The 27,902-nt window shown below is 38.3% G+C and overlaps 1 protein-coding gene across 1 annotated transcript; it reads right to left on the bottom strand.

The window, feature by feature from the left end:
• Positions 1-370: 370 nt before the first annotated feature.
• On the bottom strand, positions 371-27,902 carry tmf1 (TATA element modulatory factor 1). Its single transcript, XM_061923805.2, has 17 exons — positions 27,326-27,902; positions 23,393-24,777; positions 23,206-23,309; positions 21,362-21,488; positions 21,114-21,219; positions 20,087-20,229; positions 19,520-19,686; positions 19,180-19,336; positions 18,727-18,819; positions 18,494-18,650; positions 12,225-12,417; positions 9,050-9,119; positions 8,872-8,964; positions 8,640-8,747; positions 6,203-6,361; positions 1,259-1,384; positions 371-1,159 (listed from the first exon to the last, which is right to left on the bottom strand). Exons 1-17 carry the CDS (start codon positions 27,459-27,461, stop codon positions 1,019-1,021), a joined length of 3,465 nt encoding a protein of 1,154 aa, XP_061779789.2. The 5' UTR covers positions 27,462-27,902; the 3' UTR covers positions 371-1,018.

Here is a 27,902-nt window from a genome sequence, read left to right as displayed (position 1 = left end):
AATTGCACCAATTTCCTCAGAATTTCCAACAAACTTGAAGTGTTTTGTCCAGGGGATTATTTGTGATTTGTACATTTTCATACTGTGCTTGTTCTGTTTTTGGCTAAAGTAAAACAAAGAAAACAACCTGGAGTTGTCTTTATTTTTAAGTTATCATGCCATGATTTTACCATTACGGCCCACTCGGGAATAGATCTTCCTCCATGCTAAAACGAGTTAGATACCCCTGATTTAGAGTGTTTCTTGTGTTTGATTATATCACATTTTGCAGGTGTATCCACAAAAAAATCATCATTCTAAACCCATTTTACTACAGTGTTTGGAAAATTGTGTTGCTTTATGGGAAAATAAATATGTCCACCGATTTCACACAATCAATGTCAAATATGTCTATTTCTCACCAATCAAATAAAAGTTTATTAATTTACATTTATACAGTTACATTTCACTGATTGACTTCTCTATATCATACAATATTAAGAATAAACAACTGTTTTGTACATCTGATGATAAACCTGTTAAACTGTAATAATTATGCAGCAAGTAAAACGTGGTAGAATTTGTGCATTTCAAAACAACCTAATAATATAATTGTAGATATTCATTCAGGAGAAGCTACAGATGGGATGATAAATTTGAAAGAAAATTCACAACGATGAGCAGCTCCAACAGCATCAAATGTTGTTGCAAGTCCTGGTAACCCTACTTGCAGGATGAACTTTGTTCCTCACAAAGAATTTCCCTGATTTGGTGTTTAGCAGCTGTTGATGAATAGCGCTGCTTAAAATGGCCTCAGAAACATATATTCACTGGGGTTAACATTGGAATGTCAGTAGTGGCTGTAGCAGGTAATTCTATGACCTTGCTGCTTTCCTTGGATGTTTTTTTTTCCAAATAGTTCACTCAACACCAACCCCCTTGCTCAAATATTGTATAACGACTTAAAAGAAAATACTTCATTTGTGGGGGTGTTTAGTAAGTTCAATTAGTTTGTGAGTGTCTTCCTATTAGGTGAACTTTATTTCTGGTTCTGCAGCAGTTCATCAATTTGGGTTTTGTACATGCTCTTTACATCCTCAAGGTCCAGCCTGAGCTCCTCTGCCTCTTCAGCTTTTTCTCCATACATCTGCAAGATTGTGTTGTGCCTCTGTTCCAGATCCTGAAAGGGATAAGAAGGGCAAGTCCATAAACCTCTCAAAAAAGCCTCAACATTTTATTATGCTCTGCGTATTATCCATTTATTTTATATAAGCCTCACCTTGAGCTGAATGCTCATCTTGGGGATCTCTTTTACCTTCTCCTCCATTTCATCATTTTCATTGGTGAGTCGAACCAACTCTTCTGCCATTACAGAACGACTCCTCTCCAGACTAGAAATCTCAAGCTAACATAGCGAAGAAAAAAAGAATGCTCAAGGGCTGAGTTTACAATAGCATGTTTAGAGTATGTGTTTATGCTTGTGATGACCTTTAAAAACACACAAACAGTAGTCCCTTGTTTATCACGGTTATCTTGTACCGGAATTTCCGCAAAGTAGGATTATTATTAATTAATTAAATATTTTCATAGTTAGAGCATAAGAAACTGTTTGTGGCCTCCTAAAAACATGGTTTGACATAGTGTCCTCTCAACATGAAATAACACCCATATAGTCACAATTACACTCATTTCGTCTTAAAGGGGAACTGCCCTTTTTTTGGAATTTTGCCTATCAGGCACAATCATGAGAGACAAGAACCACACACGTCTTTTATTTTATTTATTTTTTAAACGATTTTAAAGATGATAAAAAAAAACGCTTGAAAGATGCGGCTAATGGGAGTCACCGTTGTAGCCTTCAAAACCCTCCAGCAACGTTTTATATACACACTGCAAGTCTACACATAATGTAGTAACAGACAGTTCATAAAAATATGATATACGTTCAATATTTACCATATATTTGATAATTTTAATAATTTCCGGGACTGATTTCTTCCGCGCATTGTTTTCTGTTTCCATAGCAGCGCACGCCTGACTTCTGGCAACATGTGTGTTCCTACTTCCGGACTCAAACACAAACGTGTTTTCTAATCATGGCAGACTTGGTAACAGACAACGACATAGACTATTTTTGGACAAATTAGTATTTACAACCTTATTCTTTACTGTTCCTAATGTACATAAACAACATGTCATCGACATGCGACTGTGAATTGTTCTTGTTTGCGGATGACTCGGCCCTGCTGGTATCAGACAAGGACAAGTCACAGGTGGAGAAAATCCTCAGTGCTGAACTCTGTAGAACTTGCACCTGGCTCGCTGACAACAAGCTATCCATACACTTGGGTAAAACGGAATCCATCCTATTTGGGTCCCACATCAACCTTAAGAAAGTCAATGACTTCACTATAAAATTGGGTGACATTGTTATCACCAGGAAGGATGAGGTCACCAACCTAGGTTCCATTCTAAAGGCTAATCTTTCCTGTGATAAAATGGCAACCAAGGTAATCAAAAAGGTCAACCAACGAACGAGATTTCTCTATAGAATCTCCTCTCTGGTCAACAAAAGCACCATGAGGGTTCTGGCGGGAACTCTCGTTCAACCCTTTTTCGATTACGCATGCACCTCCTGGTACCCTAGCACCTCCAAAACCCTCAAATCTCGACTCCAAACATCCCAGAACAAGCTAGTCAGATTACTTCTTGACCTCCACCTCAGATCCCACCTCACTCCTACCCACTTCTCCAAAGTGGGCTGGCTCAGGGTGGAGGACAGAGTAAAACAACTTGCACTGAGCCTAGTCTATAAAATCCGCTACACCTCCATGATACCGAAGTACATGTCGAACTACTTCCTTAACGTAAATGACCACCATAACCACAACACCAGGGGGAGCTCCACTAACCACGTTAAACCCAGATTCCGATCTAACAAAGGTCTTAACTCATTCTGTTTCTATGCCACATCAATGTGGAATGCGCTCCCAACAGGTATAAAAGAAAGGGCATCTCTATCCTCCTTCAAAACCGCACTATAAGAACACCTCCAGGCAACTTCAACCCTAAACTAACACCCCCCCTGGATTGTTGTTAATAATCAAATGTAAACAATCAAATGCAGATATTTTTCTTATGCATTCTGATCTCTCTCTCTCTCTCTCTCTCTCTCTCTCTCTCTATGTCCACTACTTGCTGTACATATCCTACCAAGTCAGACCTACACTGTTCCAATATCCATTTCTCTGTTCTCAATTGTTGATGACTGATGATAACAACCAAACCTAACCCCCCCCTCCACACCCCGCATTGTAAATAATGTAAATAATTCAATGTATACACCCTGATGATTATCTTGTGTGATGACTGTATTATGATGATAGTATATATGATAGTATATATCTGTATCATGAATCAATTTAAGTGGACCCCGACTTAAACAAGTTGAAAAACGTATTCGAGTGTTACCATTTAGTGGTCAATTGTACGGAATATGTACTTCACTGTGCAACCTACTAATAAAAGTCTCAATCAATCAATCAAAAGCTAAATCTACTGCTGCTTATAGAAGCCAGCACGAAGGAAGAGTGAGACGTTTGAGCAGACAGATGTTGGGAGAGGGGGATGAAAGCGATTTTGACGCTATAAATATGGAACTTGGAGCCAAGCGATTTTGAAATAAATGGCGTGCTTACCCAAAATCCCCGGTCAGCTGGACCAGACCAACAACTGTCCATCGAGTGAGTCACTTTAATATCGAGCATGATACATGCGTGTTAGTACAACTACAGTGCAGACGTTGTCTGGCTAGCTCAGCTGAGTACAAACAAAACATGAAATGTGGGCTAGTACTCTGCAGATACTGTAATATGATTGTTCATGGTTTTTAGTCAGTACAAGTGAGTGTCGTATCGCAGTGTTGTGATATACAAACTCAAACGCGTTTCATGTTGATGTATAAGCTTGCTCATCTCTTGCCGTAGCTGGCTTTTACAGCTGATACTATAGCATGGTGAAAAAGAGTTCCTCAGTATTCGCTTTTACAATAACAATGTCGCTATAGCTTGGTTATTTTACTGGTTAGGGAACGTAAATGAAGTAGTGTTGACGGTTTTTGAATGCATTTTTAAAGTGATTTAGGGGTTGAATTGATTGCTTCCATTACCGCATTTTTCGGAGTATAAGTCGCACCGGAGTATAAGTCGCACCGGAGTATAAGTCGCACCTGCCGAAAATGCATGATAAAGAAGGGAAAAAACATATATAAGTCGCACTGGAGCACGGCCAAACTATGAAAAAAACTGCGACTTATAGTCCGAAAAAATACGGTATAGAAAGCGGAAAAAAAAACTTCTGTCTTCTTGTCCCTTATTATGAATGTTAACGATACGCAAAATAAAATAAGAAAAGTGCAGTTCCCCTTTAAGTGTGTTATACTTTAGATTTCAGTACTCCCTCAGCTGCTTGGAGAACCCTCCAAGCATCATTGCAATAGTCGTCGTCTATTTATTAATTTTACTATTCACAACGTGGAAAACATCATCACATCCTGGCTGATTCCTTTATTTCATGTGCTGAAACCATGGGCGGTTCTGCAAAAACTTGAGTTAACTTGACAGTCACAGCTACGATAATAGCTGTGACTAGGGATGTAACAATATGAACACTTCTTATCACGGTTATTGTGACCAAAATGATCGCATTTATCATTATTATCGCTGTATTGAAGAATGTGCTCCAAACGTACTTATACACACACTGAGGTCTTTTCAAGTTATTTTTTGGTAACTAGAACAAATAGACACACGGTTAGAAAACCCACTGTTTTGCATGCTTTGTGTTTCTTATGCTGCACTGATAGTGTTTTAGTATTAATAGCTAAACTTTTAGTATTTTAATACTTTGTACTGTCACATTAAGATTTATTTAAACAAAAAGTGTGTCATCCTACTCTGTTTAGCGGTCCTTGAAGGCACCGTAAAAACACCTTCCTAATCTTAATATCTTAGTTGCTCAGACAGTAATGTGTTTATATAAGTTAAGATTGGGGTGTCGTTTTTTAACAAAGAAAGATTTTAATGTCTCTTTATTTATATATCTATGCTACAGAGCTAGTGCCAATCAGTCCAAGAATTTATCGGAGTGCAGTTATCAATTAGGGATTTTAAATCATTTTAATTCAAAATGTTAATATTAACCATTGGAAGTTTTACCACAGTTATCATTACTGTTTATCGTTACATCTCTAGCTGTGATGTTAGACTTTTGTGCAAGCATGGCGTGTCTGCGGTGTCATTCCACATTCATCACGTTAAAGATGTGTTATTTATGTCAAAGATAAAGTGCAGCAAAAGAGCTTGGCCGGACAGCTGCTGATAGCTGAGTTTATAGCAGTCTCGTTAGCCTGAAGATAAGGGTAAAGTATATCGGTAAAGTAAGAACTAATATAAAATACAAATGTATTTCAGTTGTAGGCGTTAAATGGTGGAACAAGCTCAGTGATGAGCTGAAAACATGTAGTTCTTTGTTAAGGTTTAAGAAAACCTTGATAGGTGAAATTATTGAAAATTATAAAATATAGTAACAATTACTTTCATCCCATTGATTTTTTTTTTAATGTTGATGTTCCAGGCAATCTAATTTTCAGTGAATGTATAGGATAGGCAAATATAAGCTTTGGCTTCAGCCTATTCCTTTTTTGGTCATTCTTTTTCTTTGTGTGTAAATGTGTATGGTTGTTAAATATGTATAATCTGTACTGTTAAACTGGTCACACAAAATGGTTGATGGTTGATTATATGACCGAAATAAACTTATTTCATTCATTCCTTCAAGATCTGCGCAGACTCCAATGCTGCGTGCCACTGTTGTCTTTTGACATTGTTCACGTCAAAGTTGTGTGTTACTGATGAGGAAAGAGTTGAAGATGAATTCCATCAAAAAGTTCTTCTGCCAACTTGAGATTTTCATAGTGAAGATACAGTAGCACCAAGATTAACTGCTTATGTTGTTAGCAGTGTTCATCCTTAACCCGAAAATAGAAGTTCATTGAGCTTGGTGAATATCTTAATCGATCGCCACAACGTAATATAAATAAGACAGTGTAATACACGTAACACATAAATTAAACTAAATTAAGGCCCCAAACATACAGAATATGCAGTTTTTTTTCATCAGCGATGTAGCGAGGGACAACTGTACATCATCTGTTTATCCCTACCTGCAGCTGTGCTATCTCTCCTTCCCTCAGTTTGAGTTGAGACTGGAGATTCTCTATGATGCTGGAGCCCCCAGACAGCCTGGCAGCTTCATACAAGTTGGTACCACTCATTGACACAGACATTGTTCCACTGCCGAGTGTCTGGTCTAACAAGTCATCCTATAGAGGAAACAATAAGAACATGTATATTTTTCATGTATATATTCATTTCACACCATATTCATTGCACTTCTACATTTTTTATATTTTTATATATTTGCACATTGTTTTTCTAGCATGCACACATCGCACTGTATGGAATGGCCTCAATCTCGTTACCTTGCGTAATGACAATAAAGCTGATTCTGATTCTGATTCTGATGTATAAACAAGTCACAAGATTAATTGCATCATTGTATTTCTTCATATACTGTCTTTATTTATTAGGAGATAGTATAAGGCTTCTATTAGAAGTTAGGCATTGTATGAGGTGGTGACCGATGTGGTTTTTTTTCAAATTTATTCTGGTCTGATATGTACTGTATTTTTCGGAGTATAAGTCGCACCGTAGTATAAGTCGCACCTGCCAAAAATGCATAATAAAAAAGGAAAAAAACATATATAAGTCGCACTGGAGCCCGGCCAAACTATGAAAAAAACTGCGACTTATAGTCCGAAAAATACGGTACACTTAAAAATATTTTTTTGAAATTTAAAATAATAGTTATTATTGCTTCTTTATTTATCTCCCTAAATGTCATAGCTATTTTATTTGTCTTAAATACCGGTAATACAGCTATGATAGGCTCCAGCGACCCCGAAAGGGACAAGCGATATAAAATGGATGGATGAATGGATGGATGGAATACATTTTGGTATAAAAGCTCTATTCTGCTGCGCAACCAGGAGGTGCTGTTGAGCCAGAGAAGCAGAAGAAGCCATACTAACTGTGTCACATGGTTTTCATAGTGTCCATCAATTTAAGTTTGTTTAACAAAGAGCAGTTTGGGGAGCATGTGACACCTGCAGAATTACATGAAATTTGATTCAAACAACATCATAAGGACTTTGAGTGGAGTAATAGAATAATCGGATGTGCTACATTTATTGGCGCCTTGTCAGGGAATCGAACCCTGGTCTTGTTAGTTAATAAATAAATAAATAAATAAATGGGTTATACTTGTATAGCGCTTTTCTACCTTCAAGGTACTCAAAGCGCTTTGACAGTATTTCCACATTCACCCATTCACACACACATTCACACACTGATGGCGGGAGCTGCCATGCAAGGCCCTAACCACGACCCATCAGGAGCAAGGGGTGAAGTGTCTTGCCCAAGGACACAACGAGATACTGTTCACTACAGATCCTCTTGGTTTTTCAGAATAAAGGTTTTATAGGTTTACACAAAAAAAAATAGCTACGACACTTAAGGATATAAATAAAAAATCTATATTTACTATTTCAAATTTCCAAACATTATTTTCAAGCGTACAAATCAGATCAGAATAAATAAGGAAAAAAACAACATTATTGGTCACTGCCTCATATAGACCTTTATAGCGGGAGAACATTATTTGAACAAATACATCTTTACAAATGCCTTTAAAAAGCTCTATAAAGCATAATAAAAAGTACAGTCCACAATACTGCCTAAGTTGCACAGAGGTGCCGTATTTTTCGGAGTACAAGTCGCACCGGCCGAAAATGCATAATAAAGAAGGAAAAAAATATATATAAGTCGCACTGGAGTATAAGTCGCATTTTTTGGGGAAATGTATTTGATAAAACCCAACACCAAGAATAGACATTTGAAAGGCAATTTAAAATAAATAAAGAATAGTGAACAACAGGCTGAATAAGTGTACGTTATATGACGCATAAATAACCAACTGAGAACGTGCCTGGTATGTTAACGTAACATATTATGGTAAGAGTCATTCAAATAACTACAACATATAGAACATGCTATACGTTAACCAAACAATCTGTCACTCCTAATCGCTAAATCCCATGAAATCTTATACGTCTAGTCTCTTACGTGAATGAGATAAATAATATTATTTGATATTTTACGGTAATGTGTTAATAATTTCACACATAAGTCGCTACTGAGTATAAGTCACACCCCCGGCCAAACTATGAAAAAAACTGCAACTTATAGTCCGAAAAATAAGGTAAGTTAAACACCGTCTCCACATAATGTAAGAACATCTTTAATAATGCACAGAGAATTCATTCAAAACATCTGCTTGGAACCACAATTTCATCTGTGAGTGTTTACGTGACTCTGTAAGTGCTGCTGTTTGGTTAGCAACTGTGTCATTGAGCTAAGCAAATAGTCTAACATTTTAGTGTGTGTAAACTCGGGTAATAATAAGAGGGAAAAGGCATATTTTGCCAAAAGGTGCTTATTTGTTTACCTGTTTAAAAATGGTTTTGTGTAATTAGCATGTACCTGAGAGAAGATGGAGGAGTGCAATCCAGCATTGTCCGTCCCACTAAAGGAGCTCGATCGGGACAGTGAGGGCGTGGAAGAAACTGGGACATCATGGGTTATGCTCTTCTGCTCCTCAACAGAAAAAAACAATAAAACACCATGATTAGACAACACAATTTAAAACAATGCCCCATTTTAAAAATAAATTGTGAATACAACCAGCCAAGCATAATCTCTCAAATTCTCTCACCTTCTCCTTGAGCGCCTCTTGTGCCAAGTAATATTTTTTCTTCTCTTGTTCAACCTTCATTTTCTCCATCTCTAGTTGATTCGTTAGCAGCAGCTGGTATTGGAGACAGGAACACATACGTAAAGAAGGAGAATATTTTGTCGAGAGACAGCAGCAATAAAGTGCAGCAAAACTATACCTTTTCTTTCTTCGCTTCTTCCAGCATGCGCCTGTGTTCCCCTCGCAGATTCTCCAACTCAATATGCTCTCTACATGGACAAAACAAGCCAGAAGTCCCAAAAAAATGATCAAAAGTACTGAAGAGTAAAGGACTGATATCAAGACTCTTAACACCAAATGGAAGAAGCATTAAGAGTGTAAATATACATTTGAGGTGATATGTTGACGTGTGGTCAGCACCCTGCCTGAAGTCAGCTGGGATAGGTTACAGCTCACACATGACCCTAATGAGAAGAAGTAGTATAGAAAATAGATGGATGGATGCTTTGCACATATCAGCCGGCCAAATTGGGACATGATCATTTTCTTTAAAAAAAACCAAAAAAACAATCACTTATTTCAAGCACATGTTCAAACTAGGGATATAATGATTAACGCGCCGTCAAACTATTGACAGTTAGAATTACCATTTTCAATTAAAATTATCGAAAAACCGTGATAGACGCTCTTTGATAAACTCACGGACGGAGGCTAGCTCGTTAGGCTAGCTTAAATGCTAACATGAAAACAAAGGACATTAAAGACATACCCCGACCTAAATTTGTATAAACTATGGCTATTAGGATTAATGCGATAGTGTTAACTATAATTTCTTTTAATGGCACTAATTTTATTTGAAGCGTGATTAACGCGCACACGTCCTAACTGACCCTTGGTCCATTTCGTAGCGTGGGAAAATGTATCTGTGTTTACTTACTGTTGAGCCACATGAGGGGAACAATTAGCCAGCAGAAATGGACAAAGAAAAAAGTACCGGTACATTATGGAAAGCCCAAGTCGTTCTTCCGACAAGACACAACTTGTTATAAATTCAGGATCGCCGTGAGCTGTCATCACTGGAACAAATGCATTCAGACGGGGTAAACATTCACTTCCATATTTAGATTACAGTTTATTGCATTGATAACCTACTATGGAGATTGTTACTGTAACTGGTTTAGTAAGCTCAGCAGGAAGGAAAGACTGTAGGCAGGAAGTTTAGTGTCACTTCTTTATCGTAGACTTTTGTGTTGTCAAAATATGTCAAGACACCTCTTCTCAAACCAATCACACACCGCCACGGGGGTCCCAGCAGGCTATAACATGTGTGTGTTTATTCTTTTATAACATGTTTTGATTGATAGTCCTTCATTACAGAATGTTTGGCAGGCTAAATATTACACTTTATTAATAAATAGAGAAGGTTGGACATTGTCATGGAGCGACATGAATACAATTAACTTAATATACAGAATATCAGAATAATTTATTCAGTTGGAAATATCAGATTACATTACCAAATATCTTTGACAGTCAAAGCATGATCGTAAAAATCCACATGTTGTGTTATTATTGCGCTAAACTGTTATCTAAACATGGAAGTGTATGCCCTCTCCTCTGAATGCAAGTGCTCCTACAGCAGGAATACAAAGTCTGTATTCCTACAAAATACAAAATCTGTCTAGACACCAATGCCTTGCAGGTAATTGGTTTGTCATTAAAAGTGTGTGTATGTCCATTTTGTGTTGAGCTGTTTAAAAAAGCATGATGTTTAAAAAACATGTCATTAAAACTAATGGTCTAGACATGGTATTAAAAAACTTGAAACTTATCTGTCTTGGGTACACTTAATTATGAAACAATATATCTATCTGAAATTAATCGCGATAAGTTTGAGTTAACTGTGAACAATGCGATTAATTACGATTAAATATTTTAATCTTTCAACAGCCCTAGTATAAACACATTGAGGTCTGAGTAACTGTGCACATTGAATCTACAAGCTGTGCTCTCTTACAACAGAGTGATCATTATATACTCGGAGGAATAACATGGAGGTGTATTTAAGATGCGTCTGAGGACCGCTGAACAGAGAAGGACACCCCAATGCCCACCAGAACACTTATCAGTGAAGCAAAATGGTTGGTTTTCTAACGGTGGGTGTTGTTATTTTAGCTATTTAAAACAATCTGAAGATTTCAATGTGTGTACTGTATTTTTCGGATTATAAGTCGCAGTTTTTTTTCATAGTTTGGCCGGGGGTGCGACTTATACTTAGGAGCTACTTATGTGTGAAATTATTAACACATTACTGTAAAATATCAAATAATATTATTTAGCTCATTCACGTAAGAGACCAGACGTATAAGATTTCATGGGATTTAGCGATTAGGAGTGACAGATTGTTTGGTAAACGTATAGCATGTTCTATATGTTATAGTTATTTGAATGACTCTTACCGTAATATGTTACGTTAACATACCAGGCGCGTTCTCAGTTGGTTATTTATGCGTCATATAACGTACACTTATTTAGCCTGTGGTTCACTATTCTTTGTTTATTTTAAATTGCCTTTTAAATGTCTATTCTTGGTGTTGGGTTTTATCAAATAAATTTCCCCCAAAAATGTGATTTATACTCCAGTGCGACATATATGTTTTTTTCCTTCTTTAATATGCATTTTCGGCCGGTGCGACTTTAACTCCGGAGCGACTTATACTCCGAAAAATACGGTATATGTACTTTTTGAGCACATTCAACAATACAGTGATAATAATAATAACCATGATCATTTTAGTCACAATAATCGTGATATGAAATTTCCATATCATTAAATCTCTATTTCAAACTAAACAACTCACTATATAAAGCAATATAGTGCCAAGGAGCTGGCTTTGGCGTTCCTATTTGTTTCAACAACCTAAACCTTCAGTCAGAGTTGGATTTTGCGTCACAATGTGCCATTATTGTAGTATGATTAGATATTTAAGGGCTAAAGCAACAAAAAATAAAGATTGCATATTGTCCTGAGGAATATTGTATTATGAATTAGATTTGTTTCCAGGTGGAATTTTTAGTAAACTCTGCAATTGTTGTGAACGATGCAAAAATACTAATTATGAGTTGAAGATTTTGTAAAACATACCACATACCTGCAACCATATAATTTCCCCATCGTGGATAAACAAAGTAGTCTAAAGCATGCTCACAATACAACATGCACATACCTTCATTCAGATATACTGTATTTCTATGGAAATAGCTTCTTCTCCTATCTAACAAATGCATCTCACGAGCTACTGTACAAGCAGCGATAGTGATGTGTTAGGCTGTTTACTTTTAGTTCTACCTAATAGGTCAAAGTGCTTCTATACCTGCCGCTGTCGTCTTCCACATTCTCTCTTCTGTTCTTCTCTGTCTCTACGAGTGCAAGGAGTCGGACCTTTTCCTGGCGAAGCAAGGAATTCTGTGACTCCAGAGAGGCCAACTGGCACTTGATGGAGAGCAGTTCTTCTGTTGCTGAGCGTTCCTTCTCCACTGCAGCAGCAAGTTGTGCCTGGGCTTCCACTGAGAAGAGAAATACATTTTGAAAAATAATCAGTGGCATAAGTAAATGCACTGAAAATAGCTTTTGCAGAGACGGTGCTGCAAGCTAGGTTAGTACCGTATTTTTCGGACTATAAGTCTCAGTTTTTTTCATAGTTTGGCCGGGGGAGCGACTTATACTCAGGAGCGACTTATGTGTGAAATTATTAACACATTACCGTAAAATATCAAATAATATTATTTAGCTCATTCACGTAAGAGACTAGACGTATAAGATTTAATGGGATTTAGCGATTAGGAGTGACAGATTGTTTGGTAAACGTATAGCATGTTTTATATGTTATAGTTATTTGAATAACTCTTACCATAATATGTTACGTTAACATACCAGGCACGTTCTCAGTTGGTTATTTATGCGTCATATAACGTACACTTATTCAGCCTGTTGTTCACTATTCTTTATTTTAAATTGCCTTTCAAATGTCTATTCTTGGTGTTGGGTTTTATCAAATAAATTTCCCCCAAAAATGCGGCTTATACTCCAGTGCGACTTATATGTGTTTTTTTCCTTCTTTATTATGCATTTTCGGCAGGTGCGACTTATACTCCGGAGCGACTTACATTCCGAAAAATACGGTATAAACGAAGGGTGTCCCAATGCAACTTTTTCACTTCTGACACGATACCCATATTCGAGCCTTAGAGAGGAACTGCACTCTTTTTGGAATTTTGCTTATCGTACACATTCATTATGAGAGACGAGAACACACGTTTTTTGTTTTTTTTTAATTCAAAGATGATAAAAAATGCTTAGAAGATGCAGCTAATGGGAGTCACCGTTGTAGCCTTCAAAGCTCTCTAAGACAACTTCAAAACCCTCCATCATTGTTTTGTATACACACTGCAAGTATATATATATATATATATATATATATATATATATATATATATATATATATATATATATATATATATAAAATGTAGTAACAGACACATTCATAACAATATGTAAAATGTAGGGATGTCCGATAATATCGGCCTGCCGATATTATCTGCCGATAAATGCGTTAAAATGTAATATCGGAAATTATCGGTATCGTTTTTTTTTATTATCGGTATCGTTTTTAAAAAAATTATTATTATTATTTTTTTTTATTAAATCAACATAAAAAACACAAGATACACTTACAATTAGTGCACCAACCCAAAAAACCTCCCTCCCCCATTTACACTCATTCACACAAAAGGGTTGTTTCTTTCTGTTACTAATATTCTGGTTCCTACATTATATATCAATATATATCAATACCGTCTGCAAGGCATACAGTCCGTAAGCACACATGATTGTGCGTGCTGCTGGTCCACTAATAGTACTAACCTTTAACAGTTAATTTTACTAATTTTCATTAATTACTAGTTTCTATGTAACTGTTTTTAAATTGTTTTACTTTCTTTTTTATTCAAGAAAATGTTTTTAATTTATTTATCTTATTTTTTTTTTTTTTTTTTTAAAGTACCTTATCTTCACCACACCTGGTTGTCCAAATTAGGCATAATAATGTGATAATTCCACGACTGCATAAATCGGTTGATATCGGTATCGGTAATTAAAGAGTTGGACAATATCGGCAAAAAGCCATTTTCGGACATCCCTAGTAAAATGTACAATATTTACCGTATTTTGGTCATTTATTTCTATTTCCATAGCAGCGCACTACCGACTTCTGGCAACAACGTGTGTTCTTACTTCCGTAAACAAGACATGTGTGTCTTCTAATCATAGCAGACTTGGTAACAAACAACAAAGACGACTATTTTTGGACAAATGAGGATTTACAACCTTATCTTTTTAAAGCTAAATATACAGAGAATGAACTACTGCTTCTACAAGCCAGCACGGAGTGAGAGTGAGACGTTGGAGCAGACAGAAGCTGAGAGAGTGAGGTGAAAGTCACTCAAAGCTGCAAAGTGGAATTTGAAACCATGCTATCTTAACATAAATGGTGTGCTTACCCAAAAACGTCGAAAAAAATGTTTGCGGCCATCTGGACCAAACAGACAACTGTCCATCGAGTGAGTCACACTTTATATTGATCATAATACACGCGGCACGTCACGTGTGTTATACAAACTACAGTACATACGCTGTCTGGCTAGCTGTGTACAAACAAAACATGAAATGTTGGCTTACACTTTACAGATACTGTAAAATGATTGTTCATGTTTTTCAATCAGTACAGATTGGTGTTTTAACTAGGGGTGTAACGGTACGTATTTTGTATTGAACCGTTTCGGTACGGGGGTTCCGGTTCGGTTCGGAGGTGTACCGAACGAGTTTCCACACGAACATATGAAGTAGCCACCTAAGCTAAAGTCTTAACAAGCTGCCCCGCTTCCTTCTGCCTCTTCTCTGTCAGTCCTCTAAACAGCACCCAACATTGTCCCACCCACACAACCATCTGATTGGTTAGAACTATAGCCGTAACAGCCAATCAGCAGTGCGTATTCAGAGCGCATGGATTCAGTGCTTCTGCGGTGGAGTTAGCAGATAGGTGTTTAGCAGGTGAGCATAAGGCAGCGGGCTCTCCCCAAATTAAAATAAACACATCCCAGTCAACTACTAGTAACATCACTATGAGCCCGTTGACCTTCTAGAAACTTAAACTGCAGCTCAGCTCGCTCGCAGTCCTGGCTTGAAGTGAAGGCTAATTAGCTTTTAGCGTAACGTTAGCTCATTTTGCTGTGTGTGTGTGTGTGTGTGTTAGCTCATTGTGCGGTGTGTGTGTGTGCGTGTGTTGTGTGTGTGATAAAAATCAACTACAGGCTTCCCAAATGCTGTAATAAATTAAGCATGATGAGTTGACTTGAAACTGTTTAATGTTGCACTTTTTATATGAAGAAGAAAAGTTGTATCATTTTATTTAATCTGAGCAACAACTTGAGGCCCTTTAATGTTGATTAACATGGGCAGAATTATTATAGTGTTCCCAATGTTAAAAGGATAAAGCCATTGTTTACAAATTTGGTAAATAAATAACCAAAACAGCCCTGCGATGAGGTGGCGACTTGTCCAGGGTGTACCCCGCCTTCCGCCCGATTGTAGCTGAGATAGGCTCCAGCGCCTCCCGCGACCCCAAAGGGAATAAGCGGTAGAAAATGGATGGATGGAAATAACCAAAACATTTATATTTTGTTGTTTTCTTACTGTACCGAAAATGAACCGAACCGAGGTACGTACCAAACCGAAATTTTTGTGTACCGTTACACCCCTAGTTTTAACGCATTGTCTTGTGCATTGCAAACTCAAATGCGTTTCATGTTGACGTAGAAGCTAGCTTATCTCGTTCTGTAGCTAGCTTTTACGGCTAATACTGTAGCACACCAATGTGTTACTACGCTAGAAGAAGAGTTCTACAGTGTTTGCTCTTACAATAACAATGTCGCTACAGCAAGGTTATTATACAGGTTACGAAATGTATTTAAAGGCCTACTGAAATGATTTTTTTTTTATTTAAACGGGGATAGCAGATCCATTCTATGTGTCATATTTGATCATTTCGCGATATTGCCATATTTTTGCTGAAAGGATTTAGTATAGAACAACGACGATAAAGTTCGCAACTTTTGGTCGCTGATAAAAAAAAGCCTTGCCTGTACCGGAAGTAGCGTTACGTCACAAGTTGAAAGTCTCCTCACATTTCCCCATTGTTTACACCAGCAGCGAGAATGATTGGGACCGAGAAAGCGACGATTACCCCATTAATTTGAGCCAGGATGAAAGATTCGTGGATGAGGAACGTGAGAGTGAAGTATTAGAGTGCAGTGTAGGACGCATCTTTTTTCGCTCTGACCGTAACTTAGGTACAAGGGCTCATTGGATTCCACACTCTCTCCTTTTTCTATTGTGGATCACGGATTTGTATTTTAAACCACCTCGGATACTATATCCTCTCGAAAATGAGAGTCGAGAACGAGAAATGGACATTCACAGTGACTTTTATCTCCACGACAATGAAGCACTTTAGCTACGGAGCTAACGTGATAGCATCGGGCTTAACTGCAGATAGAAACAAAAGAAATAAACCCCTGGCTGGAAGGATAGACAGAAAATCAACAATACTATTAAACCATGGACCTGTAACTACACGGTTAATGCTTTCCAGCCTGGCGAAGCTTAACAATGATGTTGCTAACGACACCATTGAATCTAACTTAGATACGGACCTCGACAGAGCTATGATAAAAACATTAGCCAACCCTCATCTGCTCATCAACACCGAAGCTCACCTGCGTTCCAGCGATCGACGGAGCGACGAAGGACTTCACCCGATCATCGATGCGGTCGGCGGCTAGCGTCGGATAGCGCGTCTGCTATCCAAGTCAAAGTCCTCCTGGTTGTGTTGCTGTAGCCAGATGCTAATACACCGATCGCATCTACAGCTTTCTTCTTTGCAGTCTCCATTGTTCATTAAACAAATTGCAAAAGATTCACCAACACAGATGTCCAGAATACTGTGGAATTTTGCGATGAAAACTGAGCTTTTCGTTTTTGATACAATGGTGTCCCAATACTTCCGTTTCAACCATCGACGTCACGCGCATACGTCATCATACCTAGACGTTTTCAACCGGAAGTTTCGCAGGAAATTTAAAATTGCACTTTATAAGTTAACCCGGCCGTATTGGCATGTGTTGCAATGTTAAGATTTCATCATTGATATATATAAACTATCAGACTGCGTGGTCGGTAGTAGTGGGTTTCAGTAGGCCTTTAAGTATTTCTGACGGTTTTTGAATGCATTTTAAAGTTACTGTGTTTTTCGGACTATAAGTCGCAGTTTTTTCCATAGTTTGGCCGGGCTCCAGTTCAACTTACATATGTTTTTTTCCATTATTATTATGCATTTTCGGCAGGTGCGACTTATATTCCGGTGCGACTTATATGCCGAAAAATACGGTATATGGAGGTCGAATTGATTGCTCTCATGAGCTGCATCGCTAGCCACAAAGAAGAAGTTGATTTTTACATGTTAGAAAGCTTCACTTCTTGTCTTTCATAATGATTGTGAATGATAGGCAAAAAAAAAAAAAAAAGTGCAGTTCCCATTTAAGTGTTGGCCAGTACCGAAATTGATTCGATACGATATCTGCAGGAATCACACTTACTTTTATTATTTTGTAGTGTGGAAAGTTAGAAAAGGCTTGATCAAGTGTAATTACTCAAACAGGGAACAACGATTGTTACGAAAAACACAAACCTTTTCTATCATTAATTGTCTGGAAGGGACTTGCCCCGTCTTTAAGTTGAAGTGGAGTGGTCATTTATTTTTTGGGGACACCTAGTGGCCACAATAATTCATTAAGTCAAGCTCATGACAGAGTCAGTTGAAGGATGCAGGCATGTTTGTTACAGGATACTTTCTAATACGCTTTGAATTTCTAATACGCTTTGAAGACTATGCAACTATAATTTTTGATACATGTTTATATTGACAAATGTTGTGTTTTAGACTGCAATACTGTTCATTTATGAACACTATTGTGTACTTAACTGTGGTGTAGCTGCTAGCTCCTACCATGTTTACCAACCTTATGTGCTTATTAGAGGACATTTATATGTTAATCAGCTGTGCAGCGCAAGTAAACGCGCTGCAGGACTGCTTGTGTCAGAGATTTTAATAAATTAATATATTCCCTTGATAATTTTTTTTTTTTTTGCTGATATTGGATTGGGACAGCCCTGGTATGAACAACTCCTTAATGCATCAGCTCTCAACCCAATGGTCACCAAGTACTTTATAGGGCAAGCAAAAACTAGTTACCGATACATTAAAGACCGTCGCATGATTCAGTTGCACAATGCAATCGGTCTGAAAAGGAGCAGGAAGAAGCAGAGCTTATTCATTCTGATCCTTTTTCCATGCCTCAACATATAACAATAGTTTGTTCACGCCCTGTATTTAAACATTCAAGCATCATGACTTGCCAGAAAATACTTCATAAAGTCGGTTTTGCGTTTCCTTTTACAACACAATCATTATGGGCACACCTTGTTTGCTCTATTCACAGACACACCATTTAACTCTTACCCACTTACCCAGCCTGTCAGAGATGTTCTTCTCTATTTTTTCCCAGGATGAAGTTTGTCCACCCAGTGAAGCCTGTAGGTTCTCTATTTGACGCAGCAGGGGCCTCGTTGCTGAGGTAATGCTTTGGCTAAGCTCCTGGTTCCTTGTTTCTGCATCCTGCAGCCTCTGTGGGAGATGACACAGAAATATATGGTGTGTAAGTATAACTGGACTAATAAAAGTCAAAGTATCATTTTATTACCTGCTGCAATTCACTGATTTCTTCCCTCAAATAATCTTCCTTCCTTGCCTGCTGTTGCTCGGCCCTCTGAAGAGCCAATCTTAGGTCGGCCACCTGCACAGGTTAATGGATGAGTCTTACTTCCTAGTCATGTATTCATCAGGGTTCATACATCTTTTTCAGGGTCAAATCTAAGGCTTTTCCAGTACCTTCCAGTTGTGGTATTAGCACAAAAAGAAGGAAAACACCTCATAATTTACACACAGTGAAACCCTTCTATAACTGTTGAGATACTATATCTTCTTTTGTGGCACAGATGTACTATTTGAAAAAAAAAACAGCTGCATCGTCTGGCTACCATGTGATTGATATGCACCTCCCAGAACCTACGGTGGGAATTTAAGATGCTGACACAGCAACAACCCTATGGGCCTTTATGCTGAAAAGTGTGTCAATAGCACACGCGGATGTTACCTGGCTTGCTAGAGCTTCCTGTTGTATCCTGGCCTCATCCTGGGCCTTCACCAGGGCCACGCTTAGCAACTCCTTGGCTTGTACCTCTTTACTAAGAGCTACCTCTTCAACCTCACTGGCTCTGCTGGCATTGGCCTTGTGAAGTTCCGCCAGCTCCCTAAATAAATAAAAATGTTAGTGATGACAGAACACATGCAGTATCAGTCACAGGTTAATTATTTCGTGTCGGAAATGCTGCAAGGTAGAACTAAATAAAATGTTTACAATGTGCAGGTAGACTTAATGTAAGAGTTCTGGCAGACAATAACCATTATCAATATCAGGGAAAGTCAGTGTGTACTTGTAAGAGTTGTCCAGAGCCGCCTGGAGACTTCTGTTCTTCTCTTGGAGCTCCTCAGAGTCTGTCTGCAGCCTGCTCAGCTCCTTCTCTTGACGTTCCACAGCCGAGTTCAGCATCTTGATATTTTCCCGATTCTTTTTTTCTACCTCTTCTTTCCCCTCGAAAACCTAAAATGTATGAAATAAATAGAGTAGGGTTACTTTTTATGCTAGAATGAACACCTTCACAATACAGTTCATTGTGATTAGTTCAAATTAGAATGAAAGTAAAATCAGCTGATGATGAGGAATACATTTTTGTGCCACAGGTAAGTGTGTCTTAAGTTAAGACTAGTAATTGGAAATGGGCAAAAAAACTAATTAGTAGATTTATTTTATATATAAAAAAAATTTGGGGGCGGAATTTTTTTTCCAAATTTTCTGTCATATAAGATGGTCGGAATAGTAATGAAGTGTAATACTGATCCCTCTTAATGATAGCATGAAAAAAAACGCCTGACTGAAGAATTGCTTTATCAAAACATATAATATAATGGAAAAAATTGTAAGTACTAAATTTGGCGCCCACCTGCTGCAGGTGCTTCAGCTCGTTCTCCAGCTCTATAATTTTCTTCTGTTGCTTGGTGAGTCTCGTGTCACTCTCCTTCTCCTTCACGCGCAGTTTTTTTATGATAGTGCTGTGCTGAAGATGTTGCTTGGACAGCTTTTCACCTACAAACAGTCAAACACTTTATTACACCTCAAATATTACACCTCAACTGTATTTCAGTCAACGGCAGTCTTCTGCTTCACTTGATGCACCGTCATAGCCACATGTTGCTTTCAGGTGTTGTTCATAAAAAAGGCGAAAAATACTTATACTTTTATTTCATGACTCACCTTAAGAGGTATTTATATCATTTAGCCTACAAACTAGAGGTGTCCTGATTTGATATTGCCCAAAGTTAGGTGTGCCAAGCTTGTGGTATCATATTAAAAAAAAAAAAGAACTTGAGGCTGTAATTGCTGCCAAAGATGCAGCAACAAAGTATTGAGCAAAAGCTGTAAATACTTATGTACATGTGCTTTTTGTTATTTTTTTATAAATTTGCAAAATTTGAAAAAACATTGACATTATAGGGTATTGTCTTTAGAATTTTGAGGACAAAAATGAAGTGATTCTATTTTGGAATAAGGCTGTAGCATAACAAAATGTGGAAAAAGTGAAGCGCTGTGAATACTTTCCGGATGCACTGTAAACACTGCATGTTTATTTAACCCATCAGTTCATTCTTTGAATAAAATTTGCAAGTTTTGCACATAATTCTCTAAAAGGTCACGTTCATGACCCAAGACTGTCTCTTAAACTGCATGACCATAGATTGTGGGTGCTTAAAGAAAGCCAAAAATAGAATTGAAAGAGTTCATCCCAGTACCGTAGTAATCAACCAATAGAAATCAATAGAAATCTCTCACCTGTTTGCACAGGGGTTTTTTTTTGTTTTTTTTTACAGAGTTTCTGGCTAGGCAGTATTAAACGTTTTCTTACTAGGCAACTTTACTTCATCAAATACTAACCCTGCTGTCTCAATGACAGTATTTGGCACAGGTCTTACCTTCTTCTAGTAGGCCTCTGATCTGCTCCTCTTTCTCTTTGATAAGCTCCAATGTATCACTGGAATTCAGTCTTGTAGAAAGGTCCTCTCGCAAGCCCTTAATCTCCTGTAAAAATATACCCATCTTGAAACAAACAGCTATTGGAAATGTGCCTACTCCATTATATCAAATCACTATTTATCTTACACAAAATGTATCAGTGTATTAAAAATGTCGATGAGTCTAGCATCACACTAATTAGAATTACCTTCTTGGCGATGTCTCTCTCTTTGCAAGCCAGCTGAGCCTTCCTTTCGGTGTCCGCTATACGCTGCGTGAACTCATCCTTTAAGGACTGAACAGTGGAGCTCTCCTCCTTCAGAGTTATTACTTCACTGGAGGGCAAACATATTAGTTAATGACTCGTTATCAAAATACATGCAGCCTACAGACGATAGCACATTTTCAGATCACTTCTATAGATGTTAAAAAGGAGGTTAAAATGTCAATGCAAGGATCTGCCACTGTGTTTACGTTGGTCCTAGTTCCTCTATACAAAAGGAGCGCTCTCATGTTTTCATTATATTTAAATTGTATTATATTTTTATTATATTTAGTTTGCAGCAAAAATGTTAAAACCTCTCCACAGTTTGAACTAAACACAGGGGCCAGTCTGGTGTCATTCCCAGGCCGCCAATTGAATAGACCGGAATTAGAATCCATTTTTAAAAATTGCAAAATTGAATGCATTGAGGTTAGGAATGGGCGATATGGCCTTAAATCTATATCGCGATATATATTACAGCGTCCTGCGATAACAATACATATCACAATATATCATTTGGCTTATAATAGATAATAGAACAATTTTATTATTATTATTATTATTTAATGGCTTACAAAGGCTCCCTAATTTTGCTGCTGACGAATGATGTAACATATTGCATCATTTCCAGTTGTATTGTTTTCTCAAAACTATTATTAATCGTCTTGTTCCTTTCTGTTGTAATATCATTGAATCATTTAATTTTTAATCACAAATATAATCAGTCAAAACAAAGGATGGCGGTGTAACAATATCAATTTGATATTTAACTTATTTATTTATTCCCTTTTGTTACAAACAATATTGTGGGCAAAATAAAGTCAGGTGTGCAAAATAAGTAAACATAAACTATGACAGTCTCTGATTTAAATGATTTAGCATTTGCCCTTTAAAGTATTTCCTGAATTTGTAAACAATAACAAAGATGACAAAAAACGATTTAGTGAAAATAGCAAAACTATAGATCTAATTACTGTAGTATTGACCGTATACTGATACTATACTTGGTATCGTTGCTGTCAATATTTGTATCTGCCAACCTCTGTTAATATCCTGAGTTTGCAAACAACACTAAGAATGACAAAAGCTTTTTGATAGTAAAAATAATCAATGTAACCGCTGTAGTATCGACCATATAGTGATACCATAATTGGTATCGTTACTGTCGATATTTATATCGATCTGCTCAACCCACATGCTTTACATTCCAAAGCTCTAGCTTAGCGGTGAGCATGTCATCTCGTATCCTCTTACATTGTGTAGCGTAGCATTTACGAGGCGCCATATGGCGACCCATCAGCATTCCTGTTCTGTAACTCTGTACAGTGTTTGTCTATTCTTGAACTGGTTTCAGCTGAAAACAAAAAGTAGTTGTACTTGTGCAATGAAAATAAAGATCCATCCATCCATTTATAGCTATTCCTCATCTTCTAGTAATAATACTTGTAAGAAGCGTATTTTATTTGCCGACAACAGTGCAAGTCTTAGTTAGCCGTTAACAAGGGCGGTACATTGTGTTGAGGATGCGGCTGTATGCTTGTCGTTGTCCAATTTGCTGGCCACCGCTACAATGTGATTGTCACCATATGACGATAGTTTTAAAAGCTCTAATTTATATCGTATCTATATTGTGCAACCCTATTGAGGTGAAGGCTGCTTAGAATTTGAGTTATGCATTTATGATGACAGAAACACCCTTAATATGTATATTATAATGTTGGTAAGTATCATCCCTTAATAACAGTGAATTAATTGCCTGTTCCCCCCCCCAAGATTTAAATACTCACTCTTTAAGATTGTCAAATTCTTCTTCCAGTCTTGCCTTGTCCTTGCTGACTGCCAACAGCTGAGACTCTCTTTTTTCAAGGCGGCTTGACAGCTCATCGATGACCTACAACAAAAATGTGTGTGCTTCCATCAGAAATGTTCAGTTTTTCAGACTAATAGCTCTCTATGACTGATGTGTTTGTTTACCTTTTGAAGTTCCAAAAACTGAACGGTTGAGACACTTTTCATTTCTTCCGTGATTGGTGGAATGAATAACTCGACGTTGGCGTTGGGCTCGAACAGTGTGATGTTCGCCTCAGATTCCTCTTCCTGCTCGGTCAAGTCCTCAGGTTGTTCGCTATTCACTGGAGTCACACTTCGTCCGCTCTCCTCCATCTCGTCCAGAGACTGTTCCCTTACAGCTCCGGCGAAACACTCGTCCTTCTCCTCTTCCGCCTCTCCAGTCTTTTCCACAACTCCATCGTCTTGCTTCTCGCTTATACTTGGTGAAACATCTGTTATAGGGGCTGCGGGCGAAGTGACAGAAGCGAGCGTCCGACTGCCAGGGTTCTCATCATCGGAGTTAATTTCACTGACACTGCGGCTATCCATTGACTGTACACTGAATGAATCTATGCGCTCGAACGCATCAGAGGAAGAGCCACAACTCTCTGTGAGTTTTGTATAGTCCTCAAGACGGGGAAAGTCTTCACAGGTAGAAGCAGAGAGAAGTTGGAATGAACCATGCATTAAGTGAAGTCCAGATTTTCCTTCTCCCGTCTCTTGCCTGGAGCTGGCAGAACTTTCACTCAACACACTCTCGTGATCCAGCACTTCAATGTCACTGGTGGTAGATGTTCCTGAAGAGAAGGCACACACTGGGGGAGAGGGGGTATCAGTCTGACGGTCTTCAGGCTTTGAGTCTTTCTGCTCTAAATGTACATCCTTAGAAGGTTGGGAGGCAAGCGGATGAAGTTGTGTAGACTTTTTAGATTCAGTGGAAGCACTGCAAGGTTCTGAAGAATCAGAGGGTTCTTTCTCAACAGGGAATCCAGCTGGACTCTGTGACCACTCGGTCATTGGGTCTGCAGACTCTTCTGTGTCAGTGTTTGGTTTTACCTCGCTTGTAAGGGCCTTCTTATCGTCTGAGCCACAAGGTAGCTCACCACAACTTACAATGGGAGAAACTGGCTGAAGAAGAATGGTGTCTGCATGAGAGGGTTCATTTTCCATCTGTTGTCCATCCACAACTGTCCGACTTTCATGACCCTGAATAACTGACACAATGTGTTCGCCCTCCAATTTGATTTGGGCAGCAGCATTTTTGCGGTTATTGTCTTTCTCCTGAGACTGCTTTTGAGACTTTACCGGTAGTACAGACACTTCATTGGATTTCGTGTCAACTTGCGTGTCTCCAGGTAACAGAAAGGCACTAAAAAAGTTGTCAGAGTCGTCCACTACTGTGCGGGTGACAGGTGTAGTAATGGCAGCAGAGGGGGACGAAGGGATGGGGGTATCTTCTTCAGGTAGTGCTTCCCACTGGACCATCCCCCACCCTCCACTTAACGACAGCTTTGCCGGCAATGTCACATCTGACAAAACAATAACGGCACTCAAACATGTTATTACAATGACACGACATTAGGTAGTACTATAGAGTGGCGTAGACCAGTGTTTTTCAACCACTGTGCCGTGGCACACTAGTGTACCGTGAGCTATTGTTTGGTGTGCCGTGGGAAATTATGCAACTTTACCGACTTAGTCTGAATAATATTTTTTGCAAACCAATAATTATAATCCGCAAACAATGTGACGTTGTAGTGTCTGTGCTGTCTGGAGATCAGCAGAGTAACCATATAATACTCTTCCGTACCAGTAGGTGGCAGCAGGTAGTTCATTGCTTTGTAAGCCTACTTTGAGACAAGATAATTAATGAGTAGGGATATCCGATAATGGCTTTTTGCCGATATCCGATATTCCGATATTGTCCAACTCTTTAATTACCGATACCAACCAATACCGATATCAACCGATATATGCAGTCGTAGAATTAACACATTATTATGCCTAATTTGGACAACCAGGTATGGTGAAGATAAGGTACTTTTTTAAAAAAATTATAAAATAAGATAAATAAATTAAAAACATTTTGTTGAATAAAAAAGAAAGTAAAACAATATAAAAACAGTTACATAGAAACTAGTAATTAATGAAAATTAGTCAAATTAACTGTTAAAGGTTAGTACTATTAGTGGACCAGCAGCACGCACAATCATTTGTGCTTACGGACTGTATCCCTTGCAGACTGTGTTGATATATATTGATATATAATGTAGGAACCAGAATATTAATAACAGAAAGAAACAACCCTTTTGTGTGAATGGGGGAGGGACGTTTTTTGGGTTGGTGCACTAATTGTACGTGTATCTTGTGTTTTTTATGTTGATTTAATAAATAAAAAAAATAAATAAATAAATAAACCCGATACCGATAATTAAAAAAAACAGATACCGATAATTTCCGATATTATATTTTAAAGCATTTATCGGCCGGCCGATATTATCGGACATCCCTATTAATGATGGTTATGGTTTGAAGTCAAATCGAACAATTGCGTCAGGTATTTAATGAGAACGCCTTCGTATTGTCAATATAGGCTATTGAGTAGGGATGTTCGATAATATCGGACTGCCGATATTATCGGCCGATAAATGCAGTAAAATGTAATATCGGAAATTATCGGTTTCGGTTTCAAAAAGTAAAATGTATGACTTTTTGTACACGGACGTAGGGAGAAGTACAGAGCGCCAATAAACCTTAAAAGCACTTCCAGTCACATAATATCTACGGCTTTTCACACACACAAGTGAATGGTCAACAGCTATACAGGTCACACTGAGGGTGGCCGTATAAACAACTTTAACACTGTTACAAATATGCGCCACACTGTGAACCCACACCAAACAAGAATGACAAACACATTTCGGGAGAACATCCGCACCGTAACACAACATAAACACAACAGAACAAATACGCTACAATATACACCCCCCGCTACCCCCTAAACCACCCACACTGGTTTAAATGTAACTTAGATATTGGGTTTCACTATGTAAAAGTGCTTTGAGTCACTAGAGAAAAGCGCTATATAAATGATAAATGATAAATGGGTTGTACTTGTATAGCGCTTTTCTACCTTCAAGGTACTCAAAGCGCTTTGACACTACTTCCACATTTACCCATTCACACACACTGATGGAGGGAGCTGCCATGCAAGGCGCTAACCAGCACCCATCAGGAGCAAGGGTGAAGTGTCTTGCTCAGGACACAACGGACCTGACGAGGTTGGTACTAGGTGGGGATTGAACCAGGGACCCTCGGGTCGCGCACGGCCATTCTTCCACTGCGCCACGCCGTCCCTATATAAATATAATTCACTTCACTTCACCTCAACCTCCTCGTGCTTTCTCAGGGAGAGCATGTCCCAAATTCCAGGCTGCTGTTTTGAGGCATGTTAAAAAAAATAATGCACTTTGTGACTTCAATAATAAATATGGCAGTGCCATGTTGGCACTTTTTTCCATAACTTGAGTTGATTTATTTTGGAAAACCTTGTTACATTGTTTAATGCATCCAGCGGGGCATCACAACAAAATTAGGCATAATGTGTTAATTCCACGACTGTATATATCGGTATCGGTTGATATCGGAATCGGGTAATTAATAGTTGGACAATATCGGAATATCGGCAAAAAAGCCATTATCGGACATCTCTACTATTGAGTTTCGTTTTTAACATTTTCTGCTGGTGGTGGTGTTTGTCATGTATTGATTACTCGGGTCACAGGACAATACCGGAACCATTGTAAGGGGAACTTAAGGGCGGGGGCACACAGGATATGATGACATGTGTTGTGTGTTGGACACCTGGAAGTGGAAAAAGTAATAGCGGGAATAAAAGGCAGATAAAGACAATACGCTTTCTTTCGGTGTATTATTTAGTTTAGATTGCTAATAAGTGACAAGTTTGGCACAAAACAATGGCGACGAGGATGGGATAGTGTCCCCCTGGATTTTTTCAATGCAAAAAATGTGCCTCGGCTCAAAACAGGTTGAAAAACACTGGCGTAGACAACCTACCGTCATAAGGCAATACAGTTGCGTCACTCCATTGGCCTTCTTCTTTGATGTCCAGAACTCGATCGATCGATTTCTGAGCTGTTGTCAACGCTTGTTTGGCGAAAGTGGACAAGTGGGATGTGTTGAACCAACTCATCTTGACTACAAACCAAGAACGCTACTTCCAAAGCGGATTTAAAGATACCCGGTGTCAGTAAATAAAGCACAGCTGGTTAAACTTCCTCCACATGTTTGCTATCATCGATTACTTGACGTCACCAACACCAAGCAGTCTGGACAAGAGTTGGTGACGTCACCACAAATAGCTAGTACAGCTGTAGCTAAAGCTAAAGCTAAAGACTAGCATACATACAGTCGGTAGCTCTCAGACCGAACTCTCGGTACTCCCGTCGCAGAATTCCTACTTCGAAGTCATGGAATGTGAAAGCTAAACCTAAACTACGTCCACATTGCTCAACGTTAACGTACTATTGTAAAAACCCAGACTTGTTCGGCTTTTCTGGGCTCCGCCGTCATCGTTTGTTTTGATCGTTCTCAACTTGTAGGCTCGCCTCACGTAGCATTTAGCAGTGTCGTT

Source organism: Nerophis lumbriciformis, linkage group LG28, assembly GCF_033978685.3.
Source record: "Nerophis lumbriciformis linkage group LG28, RoL_Nlum_v2.1, whole genome shotgun sequence".
Taxonomy (NCBI): domain Eukaryota; kingdom Metazoa; phylum Chordata; class Actinopteri; order Syngnathiformes; family Syngnathidae; genus Nerophis; species Nerophis lumbriciformis.
Note: the sequence above shows the minus strand (reverse complement) of the source record. Positions and strands in the feature narration are given on the sequence as shown.